We start from the raw sequence: 26,368 nt of genomic DNA on the forward strand, positions 1-26,368 counted from the left end.
CAGCCACAATTCTCAACCCAAGATGAGAGTCCTCTTTCCTATGGAGTTCAGTGTTCCTCCCCCAAGATCAACTCATTCCCTCAATTGCTGGACAGGCCTGGGTCTTTTCATTTGAGGCCACCCCTCAGGCTTCCACTTTTGTTGTAATCGTGGAATAAATTCTCTTTTGTCCTCTCCATAATCCCCTTGACTGCACTTCCCAGGATTCCACTCCTTGTCCTCATTCTGATATGGGTATTTCATGATTCAGATCAATTCTGTATGTCTGTAAAGGGGTCAGTCTTTTCTCACTGGAGATCTGGGGTACCTTTCCGAGTATCTCATGTGTTACTATGGGCAAAGTCTGTGCTTTGGAATTGCCAAATGTCTTCTACATTTTTATTATGCTTTAAGTTCTAAGGTACATGTGCAGAACGTGCAGGTGTGTTACATAGGTATACACGTGCCATGGTGGTTTACTGCACCCATCAACCCATCATCTACATTAGGTATTTCTCCTAATGCTATCCCTCCCCAACCCCCATGCCTTCTATTTTTATTCCATCTTATATGTGAGCTAAACAGCTAGAAAATGAATAAAGACAGGTAGTCTCTGCTCTACCATAGAAAGAAAATTATAAAGATACTGGGGCACTCAATGCTTACTTGAAACTCAGAGAATTCCAATTCATTTTCCTTATGTGGCTTAAGCTCCTCCCTCCTGCTCTATGGCTGGTTTTCTTAGTCTACTCTTGATCTTCTCAAATTAGTGAATTTCATATTATAACCACACATCAGCAGAATCATCAGACATTGCAACCTGTTCATGTTTCAGACAATATTTATATTTAATTTGTATATTATTTATTTTTCATTCTTTTTTCTTTCTGCCTGCTCAAGCACGCCTTTTCTCATTTGGGACATCTGCCTGGGTGTGTTTGCACTATTGGTGGAAAAGATAGCAATGACACATTCTCTTGACAATAGGTTGTATTTGGTAAGGGAATTGGACACAGTTCCAATTGCATATGGAGAATGTTTGCCCATGATTCTTAATAGGAAATATGAATTTAAATATAAAACACATAGACAAATATGCACTCCATGGTAAAGAATCAGAATTTTCTTGTCAGTTCCCTTTAGAAATACTTAGAGCTGTTTGTTTTTCCAAGTACTGGCAATTAAAACTGTGGGGAATGAAAAATTAAACAGCTTTACAATCTACTCTTTCATTAAATAAGCTTTTTAATTGAAAGTGAATATCTGTGTAGTAGAGTGAGCTTTAGAGTCCCAAAGACCTCAACTTTCTTCTTAGCTTTGCTCCTGATTACTCTGTCTCTTCCCAAGTCATGTAACCTTTCTGCAAACTTAGGATTTTTAATGTATATTCTCTATGTGTATTTAAGACTCTAAATCCACCCATTATATATTTACACCTCAAAAAGAGGGTCCGTTTTACTCATTAGGACTTCTGTATGTGCACCATACTTTGGAATTATTATACTCTTTATTCATTCAAAAATTATTTTTTGAAGGCTTCGTTTTTGATAGGTGTACCCCCTGGCCATCACAGAGCTTAAATTCTAGTGGGAGAGTAGGACTTGAGATAACTGAATCTATGACTGCAATGATAATTACTGATGATTATATATACTGTGAATGAAAAGAGCAGGCTGCTCTTAGGGAGCATCATGGAAGGAGAAAATTCAAATTGGTGGGGTGGTGTGTCGTCATTCGAGTTACATTTCTTCATCAGAGAAAATGCAAGAAGGTTGAACCTGAAGAATGAGTTAGGAGAACTGAAGCAAAACAAACAAACAGAAAATATTCTGGGCAGAGAGAATAATATACACACTAAGTCCTTTCGCTGGAATTAAGTTTGGATCCCCCAAGAATGCCAGGATAGATAAGTCATATTCAAGAGAGACTAGCTAAAAAATTCAAAACATAGCCAGGCCAGATACTATAGGGCCATGGGAAGTCTTTGAAGGATGTCTTACATCAGACCACATAATCTGCTTTGCAGCTTCTACAAAGATTGTTCTGGTTGCTCTGTGCAGAATTATTTGGAGGGAGGCAAAAAATGGATGTGGCGAAACCAGTTGAGATGCTACCATGGCATCCTCTGCACGATGCAAGTCCATTAGAACAATAATAACAATGATAACAGCCAAAACTTTAGAACTTAAAAATGGTAGCCACTGGTCTCTGTGCTTTAGGTGTTATTAACTGGTTAAACATATTTGAGACAGGTGAGGGCATTGGGATGAGAAGGGAACAAATTACAGAAATATTACCGGTATTATTAATTTTATTGTTATTACATATATTATGTATTGCATTACTTATATTACGGGTAAGATTAGCCAACCAGAAAACAAACCTGATACGAAGTATAAAAAGTGAGGGAAATACAAGTATTAAAGAACAACACTTAAGGTTCCAATTTGTGCAACCAGGTAGATAAACAGTTCCCAAGAAAAGGAAAATTTGTGGAGAGGCATGTTGCACAGTGAATGCCCTATTTTTGACATTGAGATGCCTGTTTGATTGTCTCAGCAGACCTATGAGGTTGGAGATGATCACCCCTACACTAGAGATGATAAACATCAGAGTTTGAAGTCATCTGGGCAACACAGCAAGACTCTGTCTCTGCAAAAAAAAAAAAAATAGCCAGAGGTGGTGGCACATGCCTGTAGTTGCACCACTTGGGAGGCTGAGACAAGAGGACTACTTGAGCCCAAAAGTTCAAGACTGCAGTGATCTATGATCCTACCACTGCACTCCAGCCTGGGTGACAGAGTGAGACCCTGTCTGTTTAAAAAAAAAAAAAAAAGAGAGAGAGAGAGAAAGAGAAAAGATAAGCATCTAGTTGCATGGAAATGAGAATAACATTTTCAGGCACTTCTGCAGGCACTCGGATGGGCGGGCCTGACATCCCTACAGACATTTCTGAGTACACTATGTAGGAGACTTCGGTATTTTATTTCTCTTCCTCTCCAACCACCAACACACAAAAAGTATGGTGATCCCATAAGCTAAACTTGAATAGAGAAATTGCTATTAAAATTACTTATTTTAAAAAATTCATCCATCAATTTTTTAGTAATTATATCAATTATTATAGTTGATAATATGATATTATATGATATTATAGTTGAAACTATATGAAACAATTCATATAGTTTCATTTCAGAAGTCAGATGAAGCAATAGAACTTTTTCTAAGAATTTTTTTTTTCCTGAATTATAAACATGGGCCTAGATATTATGGAGAGATCTGAGTTGTGGAAAGACAGCAATTTATTCACATTCTTATTAATTATTTTGTAGATCACTTTTATACTATCTAAAGAAGGTAGGTTTTAAAAATATTTATTGATAATTTCTTTAAAACTCTAGGAGAAATTAGCATTACAAAAACAAAACACATATAGGGTCTCAGTTAAGTCAAAGTCAGCAGATTTATGTCAAAAAAAAAAAAAAAAACTTCAATGCCTGAACTCATCACTGAGTTGTCATGGCAACCATTTCATTTTTCTATTGTGAGGAGACAATTAGGTGCTAACCCGGGTGTTAGCACAAGCTGTTTGAAAGATAAGCTCCCATCTTTACATAAGAGGCGGAGTTGTTGGATTTTCATTGTTGCCACAGGCTCTATAGGAGTTATTATTGATAATTATGCTTTATGGTTTAGTGAATATATCAAAGATGGGTTAGAGAAAATGTAGGTGGCCACCCTCAGGACAGCAGAGTCCACTCCTCCTCTCTTGAGCCAGTTTAGGAAATACTTACTGCAGGGAAAGTGTGTGCCCTGGGAGCCTCAAGCTCTTTCCCCTTCCCACCGAGTACCTTTTGCCTTTCTGTTTTCTGTGATTATGCCAGGCATGGAGCCAAAGATTGGAAATGGAATCTCTATCTTTGTGTGTCCAAGACTTCCTTATTTAACATCACCAATTAAGTCCCCTCTATTTGCCACCCACAGTGGCAGACACTGGAGATACAATGGTGAGCTAACCAGCTATGCTTCCTGGTGGAGGAGATACACTACTCTCTCTGCTCCTCCTCCCTCTCTCTCTCTCTCTCTTTTACCCACATGTGCACATTTAAATATGGAGGCAAAAGTTGCTTTGAGAACTTGCCTAACAGAACAGTATTCCCTAGTCTTGGTTAGAAAAGTCTTTGCTGAGGAAGTGAAGCTTAAGTGACTCTCTGAAGGATGAATAGAAGATAACAAAGTGGGTGGGGTAGAAGAACATACTAGGGGAAGAAGAAACTACAGGCAAAGGCCTTGTGACAGAAGGAAATATAGCATATTTAGGAATATGAAAGAAGACAGAGGGGCTGTGGGGACCATCATGAACTGAGAGATAGAAGTTGAGTGACTTCGAATTTTGCATGGATTTCTCAAATGAGTGAGGACCACTTCATTCATCAAACATACATTGAACTTGTTTCTTGCTCCAGGTACTAAGATGCAAGATAATTTAAATATAGCCCATGCCTTTGATTTCATCACTTCTAGATGCTCCCTCAATCCCTGATTCCCACAATGTATTCTGGTTCTCTACCTATTATGTTACTACTTTTCATTTTGTATTCAAACTCAGACTTACAGGATTAAATAAAATGTTGGAGATGACACAGTTAGCAAGTGGCATAAGCCCGCATCCAAATCCAGCATGCTTGACGCCAATTCTATTGCACTTGTCATATCTTTTGCTGTACAATATATAGAACATATGGAATGTTAAGTCTAGCAAGGGGACACGTATGAAAGAAATATGCAGCGAATAATCACAAATTGTGATTAGTGAAACAAAGGAAAATAATACATCCTATAAGTGAGTAAAACAAGATGGGCATAATTTAGACTTGAAGGCCAGAAAAGGCTTCCCCAAGGAAGTAAGGCAGAGTCCTGAAAGACAAGTAGGAGGTAGCTAGGTAAAGATGGGTGGGAATAGCATCTAAGGCAGAAGGAACAACATGTGCAAAGGGCTTCAGGATGGATGGAGCATGGCTCATTTTAGAGATTTAGAGAAGGTAAGGGAAGTCAGAAGGAGGACCCCACAGAGTTCTTTGGGCCATGTGAAGGAATTTTATCTTCATCCAAAGTGTGGTAGAAATTTGAGCTAATGCAGCAGGACAGAGTTTTAAAGAAGAAAAGAATGAGACCTAGAAGAATCCTGCCTCTCAGGGTCTGGCAAGGAGTCAAAGAACATGTGGAAGACAAATTCAGAGGAGGTCAGGGGATAGAAGCCTGACGACAGGCCCTAAAGAGTGAGTGGTCAGGAAATAGGACTTTTTAGATCCCTCATCCAACACCTTGGTAACAAGAGGAAAGGGAAATGGGTCTTGGGAAGGCAAGATCAAAGTCATAAACTGCTCAGCTCCTACGCCTGGCCAGGCTTACTCTCACTGCATCTGCCTTGGCAGGATGGGCATCATTTTCCTGCCCAATCTCAAAGCTCTCACTGTTCCATTTAGAGGCATGGATTGAATGACTACTTGTTTACACTTTTGTCAACAGTGCAACAGTGTCATTTCAATTATTTGCTCTTCTTGGGCTTAAACCATTAAATAGCAGAGGGGCGTAATGAGGGGTTTCGAGTGCACAGTCACCCCAATGGGCAATTCAACTAGCCTAGGTTCCAGCTGTTGAAGTGATTTGCCCATCATCCAGAGACACCACAAGGCACATTACCTAGATGTGCTTCAGTGTGCCAGGCGCTCAGGGTGGAGAATGGGGGCGCCTGCCTCTACCCACAACCATGTTGCCACAATGGTGATCATGGAAAGGCAGGAAAACAAAGACATATACAGAGAAAAGTGTGGACTAGTGCAAGGTGAAAAGAGGAAGCTGAAGGGCAGGAAGGGAGCTATCATAGCTTGGTGGCAGGACAGGAAAGATGCAGTCCAACAGCAACAGAGGAAGATCAGCAAACATAAGAGCCAGTATTAACAAGAGGAAAGAGAAGGCTGGGATGAATCCGATCATCAAAACCTGTCAAAGTTCATCAGAAAGCCATTGTCGATGGCTTTGAAAACTGAGATAAGAACATACTTTGTTTCCGTGAGAATCTGACATTGTCTTCTTGTCGATGACACTGTTGGATCTAGTTTTAATGAACCCTTTACAAGTTGAATAGGCCCAAGAAATGCTTAGGACATTTGCCTTTTAACTATTTATTTGACATCAGTGTTTTCCACTTGATTCTTCTCTTTTTATGTTCATTAGAACTATGGAGATTACTTTAAAATTTGGCAAGATTTGACAGCATTGTACTAATACAAATGGAATATTTCACATCTTTAAAAACTGATTAAGCTCAGATTTAATTTCTTTTAAACTTACTGGTTGACTTGTAAAGTAATACAGAACTTCACAGTGTATTACCCAATATATTCCCCAGTGAGGTACAAGACAGCATTTTCACATTATAAGACAGAATCTGACATAGCTTCCTACAAAAAGGCTGGTAGGTTCCGTTTTGATGAATATGGCAGAGGATTAAAGGGAGCCCATGGATTCTGGCAGGAGTCGTCTCTCCAGGATAACTATAGGGAAAATGCTGTGCCTTTGTACATTAAATCACTGCAAGGCAGAGATCTAACATTTTTAGTGCTCTCAAACCAGCAGGAATGGTCAATAACCTTTTAGATAACACAACAGGGCAAATAGTACCCGGTATTGGCTACATAAGAGAGTAAAATTCCTACCTTGCAATTGGAGAGGGAAAACATCTTGAAATCAAAATTGAGGAGTCAGAGAGCTGCTAGGGAAGAGAAATTCTGTGTACCACTGAATGTGTGGGCTGTGCTTGCACATGCCCAGCAAAATCAGTAGTGACTTTCCTGGAAGACTTGGCCACCAAGATGGTATGCAGCTTATTAGGATGGCATGGGTTGGGGATGAACTCTAAACTTTTCCAAGGATGTGGTCAATTGGAATAACAGCATTTCTCTGATTACACTATTTGGTAATAGACACTGCATCAGGCTTCCAGTCAGGAGAGCACAGCACTGAGATGCAGGTGATTCCAAGCATGAACATAATCACTTATCTCATGCTCCGGAAACTGATTTGCATTCACCTGGAGCGCTCGCCTTAACGTCTATCCAAATAAAGAATGCAGTTGGGTGTAGCCTTAATATCATGTCTGCCTGGAGATGTTAAATGAGAAAAACAAAACACAGTGAAACTAGGTCTTGTCCAATACTCATCTAGTTGCCTCCATTATTTATAATTCTATGACCAGATGCCTGTCCCACGCTATTTGGTGTGTGAGTGTATCTCTATCTGTCTATCTGGCATCTATTCAAAGTTAAGAGATCTAAGTAGAATAGCATAAAAATTATCTGCAGAGTATGAGGCCATCTAATAATGACACTTGCAATTTCTGGCACCAGTATGTGACAGGGACTGTGTTACCTACTCTTTACACATGATTTCTTTTCATATTCAGAACTGTGAGGAAGTCTTTGTGGTAATGGTAAATGAGGTAGGAGTTTATATCAGACATTCTAGTAACAAACTTCTTGGCATTGAATCTTGATTTTATCATTTGCCTGAGGTAAAGTAACTTGCCCAAAGTCACCCACTAATAATCCAAGGCCAAAGTCTGAAATCAGTTTTAACAACAAAAATATTTTTCCTCCCTTGAATCCTCTTTCTAAAGGATGCAAACTCCCGCCCCTGCCCCAGGGGTGGCGGGGGAAACAGTATTTTTTTTTTCCATTATATACTGGGTTCTTCCATCATCATGTATTATTTCATACTTTAGCAAAAACCCTCAGAGTACTGACCTTCAGGATGGCTGAAAGAATCCCAATTGCAAACATTCTGTCTCATTCTCAGCTATGTGACATTTACTTCACAAATATGTGAGCACTCCAATTAGGAAGCAATGGTTACAGGTAGTGAAGACAGAAAACACTGGTCTTAACTGCCAGGAACTTTCATTGCAATGTAATAATGTGAATGTTTCAAACATCTGTCAGATAATAATGTACCCTTCCTCTTTACTGTGACAACATTGGCTACATTTTCATTTTTATTACATAGTCACTGGGATTTCATAAGAATTGTGAAACTTCTCTGATCCCATCCATAGACTCCATTAAAGCCTTTTTGTCCTAATTCTCAACTGTCACCTGGGAACATACAAAACTGGTTTATTTCTCATAAAATAGTCAATGACAGATGAAATAGGAGTTTGAATATACTTTTTTTTTTTTTTTTTTTTGAGACGGAGTCTCGCTCTGTCACCCAGGCTGGAGTGCAGTGGTGCAATCTCAGCTCACTGCAAGCTCTGCCTCCTGGGTTCATGCCATTCTCCTGCCTCAGCCTCCCAAGTAGCTGAGACTACAGGCGCCCGCTATGGCGCCCGGCTAATTTTTTTTTTGTATTTTTTAGTAGAGATGGGGTTTCACCGTGGTCTCGATCTCCTGACCTCATGATCCGCCTGCCTCGGCCTCCCAAAGTGCTGGGATTACAGGTGTGAGCCACCGCGCCCGGCCTTGAATATACTTTCAAACAAAATGGAAGCAAACTAAACGAGATTTTCCCCCTAAAACAGGCTGTTGTTTTTCAGTGGATTTCATAAGAAGAAAATCATTTTAAAATGTGTTAAGATTGAATGAAAAATAACAGTGTAGAAAATAAATTATTTCATGTTATAGCCAATAAATAAATCAATAACTCTAACATCCTTGATGAGTGGTTGTTACATGCTAGTAACTGTTCTGTGTATTTACAGAGACCGTTATTTGATCCCTACAACGTTATGAGATAGGTATTACTGTCATCCTCACTCCAGTAATGAGGAAACAGAAGCACACAAATAGAAAAAACGCTACTAACAGACTACAAATAATAGCTTTTCTTGAAACAGTGCTAAATGCCAAGAATATTGATCATACCTAATACTTGCTTCAAGTGTCGAACTTTCTGATTCACCAGAATTTCATAAGTGCATACTCTGCAGCAGACATCGTGTTTATTTTCCAGTCATTTCTTCTGTAACATGACGTAGGTTCTTAAAAGATCACCTTGCCATTCAAAAGTTTCCCATGAAAAAACACAGGACTTACAGGAAACCGGGTTAGAGACGAAACACTAAGAAACATCATCAGTGACAGTTAAAAAAAAAAAAAAAAAAGACCAGAACCTAATAAAAAGTGGCATGATTTTACATATGTTTAATAGCTAAGAAACCCATGAATACTACAATAAATGTATCACTTCACCTGATAAAAAGTGACCTGAAATTTTTTCATGGAAGTGGATGCCAGCAGGATTGCTGCAGGAGGTTGATTGTAAAACTGTGGAAGGGGCAGGCTTACAGGCAGATGCTGGAATCATGGGTGTGAGTGTGCATTTTGTGTATTCCCACATAGCTGACTTCTGCAAGCAGCAGCTTACCGTGTTCACCTAGTGTTTCTTGCAGAAGAAATCACATGTTTACAAACATGAACTTTGTGGTATACTCAAATTGCTTCCTAATAGATCAATTTCTTCAGGATGAATTTGCAGTTTCAAAGCAACTTCACAGCACACACTGACCTCTCCTAAGCAGACCAGGTTAAGTACTATATGAGCCATAACTTCAGAAAGGGGCAAATGAAGGAATTATCCTGACTGGGGAGATGGGGAATGGTTTATGCAGAGGATGCCTGTGGATTGAGCATCAAATATAACAATAGTATCAGGGGCAGAGCAGTGAGCAGAGGAAGGAAAAGCAAGAGACAATATACACTATGAAGAAATGATTTTGTGGGCAAATAATGCATCATGAATTCTTTAGTAGTTGAATTTTTTTCTTTTTTTTTTTTTTGAGATGGGGTTTCACTCTTGTCACCCAGGCTGGAATACAGTGGCACGATCTTGGCTTGCTGCAACCTCTGCCTTCCGGATTCAAGCAATTCTCCTGCCTCAGCCTCCCGAGTGCTGGGATTACAGGCACCCACCACCCCGCCTAGCTAACTTTTGTATTTTTAATAGAGATAGGGTTTTGCCACATTGGCCAGGCTGGTCTTGAACTCCTGACCTCAGGTGATCTGCCTGCCTCGGCCTTCCAAAGTGCTGGGATTACAGGAGTGAGCTACAGTGCCCGGAGGAATATTTATTTTTTAATTGACAAATACAAATTGTATAATACGTATACATTATGGGATGGCTAAATCAAGCTAATTAACGTACTCATTTATCTCACATATTTTTGTGTGTGTGGTAAGGAAACTTAAAAATGGCTCTCTTAGCAATTTGCAAATACAGAATGCATTGTTATTAATTATAGTCACCATGTTGTGCAATAGATGTCTTTCTTGCCTTCCTCCTGCAACTAGAATGGAGCTTTCTGATGGCGGGAAGCATGCCTGACGTGTCACCCTTGTGTGCACAGCACATACGTCAGTCCAGGCACTTGTATCTCAATAAAAATGGCGAACTTAGTGTGCTTTAAGTTTGATCAGATTTAAAAAGATAAAAGTACCAAAACTAAAAAATAGGTAAACCCATAAATGGATGACTGTACAAGTAGTGGAAGAGTAAGGTTTTTCATATACAGCCTATCTGAAAACTACAGCTAACAGTGATTTACCAAACGTGGTCAAGCATTAACATCCCCTAAACCAATGGTTTGACACCACGAAATAGCCGCATAACACTTTTCTGAGTAAATTAAATTTTTATATAGATAAAAGTGGTGATTCATTAGTATTCATATATTGTGACATCATTTTTATGGAATTATTAAAGACATCAATAGTAATAAGATGATTTCTCAAAAATGTGAAATTGGGTTTTTCCTGATAGTTCTAGTCTTATATCTATCTCTGTGCCCTGTGAATTATTTTTCTTGACTTCCTTTTGTGTTTTTGAACAGTACTGAGAATACTCTGGTTTTCAAAGTTGAAGACCCATCATTATTACAACTATTAACAGCTTTCCTTGAAATCTATCAGAATATTCTTCAATTAAACTGATTTTGAAACCTACACAGGAGAGTTGGCAAATTCCAGAGTTGGTTGTGAGCACTATGTAACAAGTTTTCAAATTTCTTAACATCCTAGCAATTGAAAATTAGACACGGAACTCAGTTAGCACTAAATGTTATATGATCTTATAAGGCAATAAAGGCATCTTGTGATATGCATTCATATTTTATCCAACAATGAACTATTTAGGCCAAGATGAGAAAATGGCATGGAGCATGTTCAACTGAGCTTTGCCTGGCATTGAATTCACCACATATTTATGCACTTTAATAGAATATTTGCTGGTACATTTCTATCTGACTAGACATGAATAGGAGTGGGCTTTATAAACACTATTACTTAATCAACAACCTATACATAAAAAGTTTAAAATATATAAAGTGGTTACAGTGAAAGCCGTATCCTTAGATCTAAACCCCAGAAACCTAACCTGGCAGAAAATAAATATTAACAGATAACATTTCCTGGGTACTTATTTTCCAGGCACTCTGCTAAACCATTTTTATATATTAACTGGTTACTTCTTCGTAATGACCATATGAGGTACAAACTATTATGATTTTCATGTTACAGTTCAGAAAACTGAAAGACAGAAAGAATAGTTATAGCTATGGGTTCTGCACATCGGACTTTTTTTTTGTCGCCCAGGCTGGAGTGCAGTGGCGTGATCTTGGCTCACTGCTAACTCCGCCTCCTGGGTTACAAATAAAGGAAAGTGATGTGAAATACCTAACCTTAAACAGGGCAGTGCATTATACAATAAGCATCAGGTAAAATAATAACCATGGGACTAAATATAGATATGCTATAATTTACTAAAGAATGTACTAAAGAAGATGGTGGGTGAAAACTCAGAACTTCAGTGTGAGCCTCCTACCTCACCAAAAGCCAAAGAGTCAGTAGCCTAGCTTCCCTGCTAGGCTTAGTGGGAGCAGGTCCCTGGGGACCAATACCTCTGAGATCTCTGTGGACTGAAGCCTTCTTAGCCTTCATACCTACATGTAGTCATGTGCCACATAATGACATTTTGATAAACAGATTCTATTTTTATCATGCTTCTTTGTTTTAATTAATTGATTAATTAATGATTTTTGAGATGGAGTCTCACTCTGTCTCCCAGGCTGGGAGTGCAGTGATGTGATCTCCGCTCTCTGCAACCTGTGCCTCCCAGATTCAAGTGATTCTCTTGGCTCAGCCTCCTGAGTACTGGGATTACAGGCACCCGCCACCACACCTGGTGGGGTTTTGCCATGTTGGCCAGGCTGGTCTTGAATGCCTGACCTCAGGTGATCTGCCCGCCTCGGCCTCCCAAAGTGCTAGGATTACAGGTGTGAGCCACTGCACCTAGCCTATGTTTAACTATATTTAGATACATAAATACCACTGTGTTACAATTGCCCACAGTATTCAGTATTGTAACATGCTGTAAAGGTTTGTAGCCTAGGAGCAATAGGTTAAACCGTTTAGTCTAGGACTTTAGTAGACTATGCCACCAAGATTTGTGTCAGTACACTATGATGGTTGCACAGTAACAAATTACCTAATAATGCATTTCTGAGAACACATTTCTGTCATTAAGTGATGCATGACTGTACTTATTAAAAAATAAGGCTGGGCATGGTGGCTCACGCCTGTAATCCCAGCACTTTGGGAGGCCGAGGCAGGAGGATCACGAGGTCAGGAGATCAAGACCATCCTGGCTAACACGGTGAAACCCCGTCTCTACTAAAAATACAAAAAAATTAGCCGGGCGCAGTGGCACGTGCCTGTAGTCCCAGCTACTCAGGAGACTGAGGCAGGAGACTCGCTTGAACCCGTGAGGCAGAGGTTGCAGTGAGCTGAGATCGCACCGCTGCTCTCCAACCTGGGCAATAGAGGGAGACTCTGTCTTAAAAAAAAACAAACAAAAAAAACTTACATATTACTTATTAATAGTATGTGCTAGGCCCTACACTAAACACTTTATAAATACTTATTTAATCATCAAGCAAGACAACATTATGAGGTAGGTACTATTTTTATGCCCATTTTGCAGATGCAGAAGCTGAGGAGAAGTAACTTGTCCAAGGTCACAAAACTAGTAAATGGGAATTGAACTCAGATAGACTAGCTCTAGAATCTGCATTCTTATCCACTATGCTACGTAAAGAGGATTCAGGGATGGAGGGGCTGTAGAAAAAATATGATTAGTGAAGTTTATTTCAGTTTTCACATAGTTTTGAAGTGTCACCGGAGACTGCAAGATTTTTTAAATGAAAATCAAAGTCTTGATGGTCTCTAGTTTAAAAATGATGAAACTAAACACTTCATAAAATAAACATGATAGTTGTAGAGTCCTAAATTGCTAAGTAGTCTTTGTTAAGAAAAAGTATGTATGTTACTGGGTACATAGTCAAAAGACAACAAATTGTTCCACCAAAAGACGCATGTACTCACAGCACTTTTCACAATAGCAAAGACATGGAATCAACCTAGGTGCATCGACAGTGGGCTGGATAAAGAAAATGTGGTACATATATACCATGAAATATTATGCATCCATAAAAAAGAACAAACCATGTTGAACTGTAGGCCATTTTTCTAGGTGAATTAACACAGAAACAGAAAATCAAATACCTCATGTTCTTACTTATAAGGTGCAGCTCAACATTGGGTAGTCATGGAGATAAAGATGACACTAGACACTGGGGGCTAATAGAAGAGTGGGCAAGGGTTGAAAAACTACATATTAGGTACTATCTTCAGCACCTGGGTGTGGAATTATTCATACCCCAAACCTCAGCATCATGCAATATACCCATGTAATAAACCTGCACATGTACCCCTGAATCTAAAAGTTGAAAAAAGAAAACATATGTATACACACATACAAATATACATAAGCATATATGCATGTATAATTTATAATTATAAATAATAAAACAAGAAGTCTGAATAATTTCATCAACTGCAAAATTCACTCATGAGCAGAGAAACAGAAACAAAACCTAAGATCCCATAGGTTTGTTGACATCCTTTTCCTTTTTGAACTAAGCCATGGTTTGCAAATCTCTCATAAGTACGGTGACAGTGGTGACAAAAATTGTCTATGTCTATAAAGCCCTGTGACCATGTAAAGCCTTTCTTGAACAGTGTAGCCTGGCAGGGTGGAATGACATTAAAAGTCTAAAGGTATGCTAGTAGGGAAATATGAACTTTAAAAATATGAACTAATTCACACTTTAAAGAGTCATTAATTCAACATTGTTTTGTCTTTCTATGTTACATTCATTATGTATTATAGTCAGCAGCTGGTAGCTCCTTTTAACCGTTTGGAGACATACATATTCAAATTAATGTTGGCTAGAAAACTGTATTCTTTCCAGACAAGATGGCAAAGTTGTCTTTGATTTCACTAGGGCCTCCGTTTGAAGGATTAAGATCAGAAATGTCCAGGCAGCCAATATGTCTGATGGAAATTTTTGTACAGCGATAGGCTGTTTAACTAGTGAGTTATAGGTAGGAAAGAGGTGTCCATTAGACAAACACATGAGCCTATCCATTGTATGTTTATCAAGTGCCTTCTTTGCAGACATAATAATGTCCCAGAAAGACAGATCCTGCCTTCATGGAACTTAAGACCTAGCAGGAAAATGGGCAGAAAAATGATCAAGATACTGAGTGCATAATTACAACAGAGACAAATGATCTAAAGAAGTCCTTTGAGAGTGTATCAGTAAAGAAGCTGGCCTAGACTTGAGGCTGTGAGTGAGGGCAGCCTGGGATGGGTGTGCTAAGAAGAAAAGGAGGAACGTTCCATACGTAGGAAAACAAAAATAAAGAAAAGGGGCATGGAGAAAAGTTCTGTGATTGAATGAGTACAGTTCATTCACGATCTAAAGGACAGCCCAAATGGATGGAACCCTGGGAAGGCAAGACAGGGGATCGGCGGGTCAGGGAGTTGGGAAATAGTGGACAATTAGTCTAAAAAAGTAGGCAAGCACAAACCATGAGGGGCCTTGTGAACTCCCTTAAGAATGGGGGCTTTATCATCAGATCAGTGAGAAGGCATAGTTGTGGAATACCATAGTCGAATACATTGTCCAGGAACTAGGCTTTCCATGGACAGAAAAGGCAATGGTTGCTGGTTGTTCCATTTAAATAGACTTTAAAAGTCATGCAAAACACAAATATGACTGAACACATTGGGGGCGGGGTGGGGGGGTCTGGATCATGGTGGCGGGTATTGTAGACCAAGGCAAGTTGCATGTAGCTTTACTCTTAAGGATCACACACCTCCCTATGTTCTTCTACCATCAATTTTTCATATTTACATTGGACAGCAAGCAATTAGTTGATCTACCCATTTCTTGAGGAAACGAAAGGAGACAAGGACAGAAATAGGGGCACCATCCAAACTGCAAATGACCCAACTCCAGAATAAGGCGTTGCATCTCATTAGTAATTTGACAATATAGAGTAGACAAGCCAACATCACTAGATCTTGTTCACTTGTCATTTGTGTTTTATAAGACAGAATTAAGCAAGAAGGTCTTAGTTTTCAGAGAAACTCAACTCACTATTCAGCAGATAGGGAAAAGGCATGCCTTTCTAGAAAACAATATAAAAAGAGACATATATTAAGATAAAGACTTCTCAAAAGGCCCCAGAATCTCAATGTAGGAAGAAATCATGGAGTGTGAACCCTCTTTTACATGTATGAAAGATAAAACCTAACCACACCTTAATCAGGATTACAGATTTCTATGGTCTTCATGTCTTTATATTTAGCTGCCACTTCAATTAGAAGTCCTTCAAATATGATTAAAGGTTTACTCTGAACTTTAATATAAGAGACTTCTCTAGGGCAAGCATGTGCATGGATTGACCCAATAGCATTCAATCAATTAATACATGCATATGCTCTCCAATAACTGTACAGAGTTATTGTGCTTTCCTTTATTTATCAAAATGCCCTGAAGATTGCTTTATCTCCTAGCCATAGTCATTCTTGACATCGCTTTAAGTGTTCAGACCCCCACTGCAGTCATTTTATTTGTAATAGTGCCTTGTGTGTTGTGTCTCCTAGCTCTACATACAAACTACCACGCTTACAATCTCCATGAACCTAAGTGCATCAGTGGCGCTGGGGATGCTATACATGCCGAAAGTGTACATCATCATTTTCCACCCTGAACTCAATGTCCAGAAACGGAAGCGAAGCTTCAAGGCGGTAGTCACAGCAGCCACCATGTCATCGAGGCTGTCACACAAACCCAGTGACAGACCCAACGGTGAGGCAAAGACCGAGCTCTGTGAAAACGTAGACCCAAACAGTAAGTAACTCTCCGTTTCTTTCATCTTCCCATCCTGCATCAGGAAGCTCTAGAAGATGTGGGGTGTGCTTGCCTCTCTGGAGATATACTGTGATCGTTCTTGTCTTATGGGCTGGGTTGCCTTGGTGAATGCCAGCTTCTGCTCTTTTGAGTTCGACTCATTCCTGCCACCATTTTCTTTTTGTTCCTTGTTGGAAAGAAGCTTTTGGAGGCTCTGCTTCAGAAGTGTGAAGCCTCCCCCTTCCCTTGCTTCTTGTCCTCTGGCACTGAATCCTCCAACTGACAAATGCACCTATCAGGTTGTTCTTTTCTTGCACCCTTCCTGCTAAGGCAACAACTTTTTGTCAGGGAAACATCCATACTTAATGAACTGTATCAGTGGGAATTAATTAGAATTTTGGAAGCGTAACTTTTTTCCTCTAGCATGTGAATGTTGAAAAAGTTATTTTGTACTAATCAGGTCTTCTAGAAACATATAAAATATTGGAAAAAGTTGTCAAACTTTAATCCAGGTACACAGGGCCAGACACTACCATGATAATGGCATCATACTGTGGGGAAAAACATATCTACCATACCACTGGAGCAGAGTTTTATTCTATGCAAGACAAACCTTAGGGAAGAAATCAAGGAAAAAAAACATTGGATTTCAGATGCTATTATATGGCATATCTGCAAAACTCTAGGAGCCTTTAGTCATGCATGCAAATGTCCCCAGGTAAAATGGGCATATAGCTATCACTTTGTAAGTTACACAAGACCAGCTCAAAGGTTAAATGCTTAGAATTCCCAATTGCTAACTTTACTAACAATATGGTGGTAAGAGTAAATTTCAGATTTAAAATACTAGTTTTAAGATTTGTTTTCCAGGAATATTTTGGCTAGTTGCATTTAGAATGAGGCAGATTCAAATATTTGTGATACTTCCTGTTGTTTAAGGCAGAAGGGATTTCAGGTTATCCATTAAGTCATTCACGACATATTGTATTTCAGTTAGAAGCTGATCTTGGTGTCAAATGCTTAATGCCAAATAGAAGGAAGTCTCAATTTTAAATACTCTTGAAGAAATCCTTTTTGCTCTGCAAATAAGAGAGATATCTTTAATAAAAACCAAGAAGCCAACTGGGTTTGATCCTGACAAACACTACACAAAGAACTGTGATTTTGGCCTGTCTCTATTTATGAATAGTTGAGTGAATGTCGTGAAATACTTTGAAAATGTAGACAAAGTAACAAGGTTAATTAACAACATTGTGGGCTCCAGTTTGACTTTTTGACAGAAGTCCTAGGACAAGTCTAAAGGAACATACTGAGAAGGGAGGAACAGAATGAATGATAGGCTCTGTTGTGTCTCCAGAGCAAGTGGCCAATTGAGAGGAGGGCAAGTGGATGGTGACTTGCTGTGGCATTCAGTGTGATGTAGGAAGAGGCTTTGGGTTGAGACATACCTGGGTTCAAATGTAAACCACTCCATTTACCAGCCATGTGGCATTAAGAATCACTGAGCTTTTCTAAAACTCAACATAATTATGTATAAAAGAGATAATAACTATGTCATAAGTGTATCACAAAATACTATATTGAGAAAATACTATATCAACTAAATGTCAACGTCTTTCCCTTCCTGAACAGGCAAAAAGCTTTGCTTAGAAATAAGTTTCAGCATAATTTATTAAGATATAGTAGATAAAAAGGTGCAGTTAAGTGTAGATTAAACACCACAGGGTAGATAAAACTCAATCCTCAAAAGAAGAATTTATGGCCGGGCGCGGTGGCTCACGCCTGTAATCCCAGCACTTTGGGAGGACGAGGTGGGCGGATCACCTGAGGTTGGGAGTTGGTGACCAGCCTGACCAACATGGAGAAACCCCGTCTCTACTAAAAATACAAAATTAGCCGGGCATGGTTGCGCGTGCCTGTAATCCCAGCTACTTGGGAGGCTGAGGCAGGAGAATCGCTTGAACCCAGGAGGGCAGATGTTGCAGTGAGCTGAGATCGTGCCATTGTACTCCAGCCTGGGCAACAAGAGCAAAACTCCGTCTCAAAAAAAAAAAGAAAAAAAAAGAAAAAGAAAAAAAAGAGAAGAATTTATATGAACATATGTGTGCATCTATTATACCTATACCTGTATTGATAAACATATCTGTATATTTATAATTAGTGGCTTTTTATTATAGGTTGTCTTGTCAAATTTGCATTTCATAAAACCTTTTCTTGCAAATATTCCAATAACAGCTTTATTTTTGTACACACACACACACACACACACAATTTAACTAGATACTGTTCAAAGTCAATAAGCAGAAAACATAATTGGAGGGCTATATTTACTGGGGAAAAAGACGAAATTAGAAGTTTTGAGTTTAGACAATTCAATACTATGCTATTTAAGAATTATTAACTTTCAAAAAACATTACTACTGTTGCTATTTAATGATGAGGTGCAATCCTTGTTGAGGCTTCTTTTGGGTATGACATTGGTTGTTAAAATGCTAACACTGACATTAATGCTAATGCTTGCATAAGGTACTCTTTGAAATAGGCATTATGCGGAATGCTTCGTGTGGAATGTCTCACTTACTCCTCACAGTAGATCTATAGAATAGATATTGTTATTCTTATTTTACTGAGGGAACCTTGGCTTCCCAAGATTAAGTAACATTATCAAAGCCACACATGTGGTTAACAGCAGAGGTTGGACTAAAACCCAGGTCTGACTCTTCAACCCACGCTTGTTCCTCTTTGCTCCTCTGTTTCTTAGAATATGAATGGCATGTCGAAATTCCAATGCAGGAACTATGCTTTTAGTTTCCTTATTTGGTAATATCATTTGTATATGCAGAATATAATGATGTTTGGTGGGAGATTCTTTAAACATACTGTAACGTATTATTGCTTGTTTTGTCTACAAAGACAGGAGTAACCTGAGCTCAAAGAAGGCTGCCCAGGTAGAGGCCTCATCTGATTAATTCAAAAATTGTATTCCAATGATTTCATTTGGTATCTCTTTCCTTGCAAAAGTTTCATTGGGTCTTTGTTGTTGTTCTAGTGTCTACATAGAGCCAAGGTAAACAATTCAGAAAAATGAAATAAAATAGAGTCTTTTTCTCACCACCAGCTGGAAAGATTTTTTTAAATTGCTTTAGCTCTTTTGTTATTGTGTAGACACACCCTAAAACACCATGAAAACTTAACTAGATATTGGCTAAACCATAGGAGGAGATTCATGTACCTCCAAACATTGGGGTTTCTGATGACCCAACTCTCAAAAGTCCCAAAAAAGAATCCAAAGAGCTTATCTGCACAAAAGCTGTCCAACAGTACTTTCTGCAGTGATGATCATGTTTTATGTATGTGCTGTCTAATAGAGTAAGCACTAGCACATGTGGCTATTGAACATTTGAAATATAGCTACGGAACTGAAGAAATACATTTGTTATTTTACTTAGTTTTTAATTAAGTAAACTTTATTTACATTGTATTTAAATTTAAGCACACACTTGTGACTGAGGCTACTGTACTGGACAGTGTAGCTCTAGAAATTGACAAGGATTTTATTCTAGGAAACTCAATTTGAGTCCACATTGGATATAGCTCCCAAAGTTTTAGCGTTGATACTGATCTAGGACAAAGTCAACTCAAAGAAATAAAACATTTGAGATGAGACAAACATACAAATAGTCATTTAAAATGATCTCAAAACGAGCCACTAATAGGGAAAAGTAACGTCATAGACAGCAATGACATTTGAAAAACCAGTCCGCAGCCATGCAAAAATGCATGTATATAGGAAAAGAACGATAGTGAAAAATTCAATTAATAAAAACAGATATGACTATGCTATACTAGGTAACATTATAATATTCTGTTTAATGCCAAATATAGCTAAAATTATCTCTAATATCTTAACTTTGGTAACAGAGATAAATGACATTATTTTCTGAATTTAAGCTGACTGGTTAAAAACAAACAAAAACGTAGCTCATGCACTTGAAAAAGGAATTTGTCTCTCCAATGGGCAAATTCTGTACAATATTTTCTGAGGGAGGGTGTCTGAGAGGAAGTAGAGTTTACACTATGAGCTACAGAGTAAATAGTGGAACAGAAATGTCCTCTTATTCATTGTTGCTCTAAACACTTAGTCTCAATGTATTTCAATCTTCAGTGTTTTCACTTTTAACAGCTCTGCTCCATCACTGCAGTTTGCCATCTGGTGCATGCATGCTTCTACTCATCCAACTCCACACTGCAGCTACATGTCTACATAAAAATGAATTTGCTTGCTGACTTAATATGGGAAGACATTTATACTACCATATTTTTTCCTCAAGAAATATAATTATCCTCTTAGTTTGCTTCCTTAGCTAACAGTCCATTGTATGAAAGAAAAACTCCATTATGTGTGGAACAAACAAAAAGTAAATCTCAAAATTTCAATTTATCTGTGCACTGCTGGCATATTAGATATTCAGAGTTGGGCCAATGCTTGCTGGTCTCTGCACTTAGATTGAAAAATAGCAAGCTCAGAGGGCATAGGGCTGTAGCTCAGCTACTTACTAAATTTTATTTATGCAAATAAGACTTCCATTGCTAAAAGTGTAAAAGAACCTGGCCTCGTTTGAATAGCTTTATATCTGGCCATGATGATGCCTTCTCACATTCCTGTCTAAGAAGAAGGGCACCTCAAACTGTTTCTCCCACCTGCATCCTGAATTTGGCATGTTTCCCTGCACTTTCTACAGTTCACTTGGCAGATGTATGTTCATGGCAAACTTGTAGATGCCAGATAAACAAGATGCCATGGTTGTGCTTGGGCTATGGCTTATTGATGGCCATGACGATCCTTTTCAAGTTGGATGGATAATATTAACTAAGAGGCAGCATGGCTTTATTGGGATGGGCGGATAAGAACTACAGCCTTCTTCACCTGGACTGGTATCAACCAGAAGATGTTCTGTAAATTGTCTTTGGCTCTCATGCTTTCTTTAGTAAAAGATCACAGTGAAGAGAGGCCTGGCCCTAAGCTACCTTTCTCTTAAGCTACCATCCATTTTCTAAGCTAATGCCCGCAAGCCGTGCAGAGAAATACTTCAAGGACCTTAGCTAGATACAGAGAGTTCACTCTGGCAGGTCAGCAGCAACTAGAGATGGCAGGCGGGTGGACAGCGAGGGACACACCCTTTTTTTTGGATGTGGAGATGTATGACTGATGAACTCACTCTGGGATAGAGACTGGACATAGACTACCTAAAAGACTGGTTTAAGCCAATTAACACGTTGTATGATGAAGCACATGTTAGAAGAATAACAATTTGTACCTAAAATACAAAATAAGATATGGAATTGTATTCTGATGGTGTTTTTCTTGTGCTACCATATTTGCATCTACAATAAGGAAAATACATAAATAACTTGTGCTGTTCTCAACAAAATAAATTTGTTACATAAACTAGGACTGTCAATATAAGGAGGTATGTTATTTAAAAAAAAAAAAGAAAGAAAAAGAATTCAGACTGCTGGAAAATGGATGTGGGCACCAAAACTCTACACAAATAATGGTGCCTAGAAAACTCTAGAACACACTTCTGTGCTGTGTTAATTTGTTATGGTTCTTGTTTTGTTTTGCTTCTCCATTTGTTTGGATCCCTAACATTCTCAACATTATGTTACTTGTTTCATCCTCTTGGACTAACCACACAGGCTGGACAGCATGACTGGACTAGGCTGAGAAAAAAGGGCTGGCAAGAAGAAGAAAATAATGCTCTGAGCAGATAGATAAATTATGTTTGGGCTGGTTCCCTCAGCTGTTCTAACTCAAGCAAGTAAAACCCAACTCCCTTAACTCAAGAGGCACCAGTACTCCCATGTTCAGAGGTACCTGAATTGAGGTGACCTGGTCTACCAAAGGATATTGAACCCACCAAAAGAGTGGGCATGATGTGTATGGTCTCTATCGCAGCCTTTTCCCAAAAGGAAAATAATAATACTAAAAAGTAATATTGTGTGCACATTTATTTTATACATACCTATATATTTACTTTTCCTGTAGACTGTATACCACCAGTAAGAAAGAGTGTACAAAAGTCTGTTACTTGGTACACTATCCCACCAACAGTATAGCTTTTGACTGCTTTCCCAAAGGTAAGAAAACAATCTAATTCTTATTTATTTATGTGTTCTTGTCTCCAATGAGAATTAGAAATGTTTCCATGGAAACTGTGCATGATTACCTGAAAATATATCTATAGGAAGAAGAAATGAATTTTCAAAGATGATCGATTTGATAAGCTTAGTGCCAGCAGCTGCCGTTGGTCATATGTCTGCTTAATTTTCTAAAGAACGCGTTTATGAGTATATACACATTTGTCTTCCTGAACAGCTAGCCAGTAATTGCAGAGAACTGTTGCTGGTCATTCCGACACATGCTCTACTTTAAAACTACCAGTGGTGAAAAACTATTTCTCAATATTTCTCAATGTATGTTTTCCTACTGTGGGCTTAGAAGGCAATGTGGAAAACCTACAAGGAGAGAAGGGGGATGCTTAGTAAATGCAGACCTAGTAAAATGTTTGTTCTGGTTTATTTTTAGTAAATACATTCAAAGAAGTGTACACATTCCTAAAAAAGTATCCATTGAAATAGCAACAAATGGCCTTACCATCTTTAATTCAAAGTTTCTTGGTTCCTTCTCTGCAGAAAATAAATCGGTTTACTGGCCGGGCTTGATAATATGTTGATGATGATTTGTGGCTCATAGTTCTGCCTTTGAGAAACACTGAACCAACTTTAGTCATCACGCAAAAGCAGAAAAAGGGTCAATGAAAGACCACAAGGGTCTAAAGATTAGTTTCAACATTGGTTATACCCAAGAAATACCAATAAATGCCAAAGGTGTTCAAATAAATAGATTAGAGAAAATGATGATGTATTGTGTGATGTGTGAACTGGCCACATGAGTGGGCTGTCATAAGAATAATAATGGATTCACCACAGATGCTTTTATATTGCTTTAGGCTCTCACTAAAGAAAATATACTCTGAAAGGATATTATCATCACCCTGTTTCAGCCTAAGCAATATTACACGACAGTGGAAAACAACACTTGCTATGGCAAGCATCCTCATCCACGTGGAACAGGGCATTCCAAACTATGGAAAAATACGCAGTAGAGAACATGGAATAAGTTATTAAAGTCATGTGGTGGCTTTGAGTAAAATGTTCTCTTTTGATTTTCTCTGAACCTCCTATTGTACTCATATAATAGAGAGACCTCTCTCTAGAGAGATTCCAAGAGAGTAAGCAGTGAGGTCATACCGCAGGAGGGGAAAAATATTGCTTAATAATGTAGACTGGCCTTTCTCTTTCCTACATTGATAACATGGGACTTTTATCAGATCACTGTTCTGGTTCTTCCCATCCTTGTTTGTGTAATAGTATTCCGAATATAAATAAAATCTTGCTCTCTCTCTCTTTTATCCATTTAGTATGGTAAAACAGCATAAGAGTACTTCCAAAGAATAATGACATTTTCTGTTGACTTTAGATGGATGCCAGTAACTCGATCTTTAATTTAGGGTATATGGTTCACATAGTTATTTCCTTTTTCCCTATCAACATGATCTGTCCTAGTTTTTAAATAGGCCATTCTTTCTCCCAGTGAATATGTAACTGTATTCCCGTGAGATTTCAAGTTTTTTTTGTAGTACAAGTGCTTGTCAAAACACTGGAGCTCAACACTTTAATAGTCTTTTTACGTGAGACTGACTGAGAATAAATAAGAAGGAATTTTCCTGGGTAAAAATGATAGATTTAATCTCAATCCATTAAAAATTCTTTTGCTCCTGTCTAAGTTGACGCCTTTGGGTTTAAAGGGAGTCAGATGAAAATATTTTAAGTCAATCTTTTGGTTAAAAAACATTTTTAGGATATACAGATTAGAAGTAAATTCAAACTTGTAGCTAGAATTGTCTTACTTCAAAGATTTTGATGAGAGAAAGCAATGAGGTCACATCACGAGAGGGGAATAATTGCTTAATAATGTGGACTGGTCTGTTTCCTATGTCAATATCATAGGGCTTTTATTAGTTTATTATTCTATTTCTTCCCATCTTTATTTTCACAATGGTATTCCAAATACAAATAATAATTATATTTGGTTCCCTTTTCTGACCAACTTAAATGTGACTTTAAAAATTAATGATAAACATTTTGTAGAACTGCTTCAAAATAATTGGGGATATAAGTTGGTTTAAGTTACATTAATTCAATGAACACGTGATTTACTTGTTCAGGTCAATAATGAGACTAGTAAACTTGGGAGGGCAATGAAAGAAGTCTCAATGTTACGCGTTCAAATCCATTTCTAAGTGATTGCTTTTGGGGAGACAAGACAGTAAAAAAGAAAACCACAGATTCAAGAGTAAATTTTCATATTACTGTGCTATTAAAACTTAGTGTCAGGCATCATGTTCCAACAAAGCCACACTGTTTATAGCAAATCAAATATTTGCTTACAGGGATTTGAAGGAAGTAGGTTCAAATTCAGATGGAACATAACCTAAGCCTGGTTTGAAAATGCATTCCGTAACATGCCACTGTTTAAAAGCACTCTCAGGTGACAAACACTCTCAGCCAGGCATCAGCAGAGTCAATACTTTCTGCATCCTTTACATGAATATTTATAAATTTTAAAACTCTGCAAAGTGTTATCAACCTAATGACATTTATGTCGAAATGCAATTAGGTACAAAATAAAAAGCACAATTAATCTGGCATCATCACCATGACTGGGTCAGGAAATAAGTTTTGTTAGGAGGTAAATTTTCACACCCTAGGATGGTATTTGGATGAAAAAACTTTGAGAGTATAATTAAGCCTTGCGAGAATGCCAAACACATGAATTATATTATTGACATCCATTATTGAATGATATTATAAAAATCATATTGGTTTATTGTAATGAATGGGATTATTTGGCAATTTTATGCTTTTTGGAACTGTGCAGTGCAAGTTTTCGTATCATGTTGGGACTCTCCCTCTTTAACATTCAATGTGTTATCTCTGCTGTAACTGGAGACCACCTCCACTTAAAATTCACTTTGAAACACTATAAATACAGCAAAGAATATATGTTATCTGACCTTTGACACTAAATCACCTTGGGAATAAATGCAGCTATAAATCTTTTTGGCATATTTCTCTCTGCCTAAGAGGTCTGTGAGACACCATCATTTCTCTCGCCAAGGCTTGATATCTCAGCATATCTTCAAAATCCAATTAATATCTGCCATCTTGGTTCTGCAACTGCCGTCTTAAGTTCAACTTAAAGAACTGGATGAATGTTTACATGGCTACTACTTCTCTCATTCCTTGCATAAAAGAAATGTACACATCATATCTCAAAGTCACAAAAACTAAGTTTTACATATATGCATTGCACTGCCCTATCTGGTCAAGATTTTTTACTGAGTATCCTTAAATTGGGTCAATCAAAGAAATATTTGCCAAGCACCTCTCCTCTAGGCCATCCATGAACTGACTAGGAGTGGGGGACAGGAGGGGACAATGCCTTCAGGGAGCTCAGATCTGATGGAAGACTCGAAGGTAAGTAATAGACTCAAAGGTGACAAGGGCTCTTCCTCAAGGTATATGCCAAGTGTCACCAAGCTACAGGTGGAGACCATCACCCGGGATGTTTTGCTTGAGCTGCTCTTAAAAGATAAAGGGCTCCAGGCAGCCATAAAAGGAAAGGCACTCAAGGTAGGGGAAAAGTATACACAAAGAACCTGTAGTACAAGAGAATATGACATGTTCTGGTACTAGAAAGCAGTTATGTGAGGCTATTGGGCTTTGAAGCATATCGTTTTAGGGAACGAAATGCAGGAAGCAGCCTGAGGGTAGAAAGACTGAGTTTCCTTTGTCTTTGTGCCTTTAAGTACAAAGGCTAGTAAGTACTAGGCTGTGAGAAAATGTGCTTGGAATGAGTAGAGCACAATACTTCCCATACCAAAGGCTCCTATTACCTAGAACTCGGTAGATGCACGGGAAACATTTATAAGTGAATATTTGTTAGCAATA

The 26,368-nt window shown here is 38.3% G+C and overlaps 1 protein-coding gene across 5 annotated transcripts in view; it reads left to right on the top strand.

The window, feature by feature from the left end:
* Positions 1-26,368, top strand: part of GRM7 (glutamate metabotropic receptor 7) — an 882,926-nt gene that overhangs the window by 805,548 nt on the left and 51,010 nt on the right. For 4 of the 5 annotated variants that reach the window (XM_003309593.5, XM_063806588.1, XM_063806587.1 and 1 more), the window contains 2 exons: positions 16,045-16,291; positions 22,341-22,432. In XM_003309593.5, the coding sequence (XP_003309641.1) occupies positions 16,045-16,291; positions 22,341-22,411 (318 nt within the window). In that variant the 3' untranslated portion in view covers positions 22,412-22,432. The remainder of the gene's footprint in view (positions 1-16,044; positions 16,292-22,340; positions 22,433-26,368) is intronic. The other variant, XM_516252.7, reaches the window with a different exon arrangement.

This window comes from Pan troglodytes, chromosome 2, assembly GCF_028858775.2.
Source record: "Pan troglodytes isolate AG18354 chromosome 2, NHGRI_mPanTro3-v2.0_pri, whole genome shotgun sequence".
Classification (NCBI taxonomy): Eukaryota; Metazoa; Chordata; class Mammalia; order Primates; family Hominidae; genus Pan; species Pan troglodytes.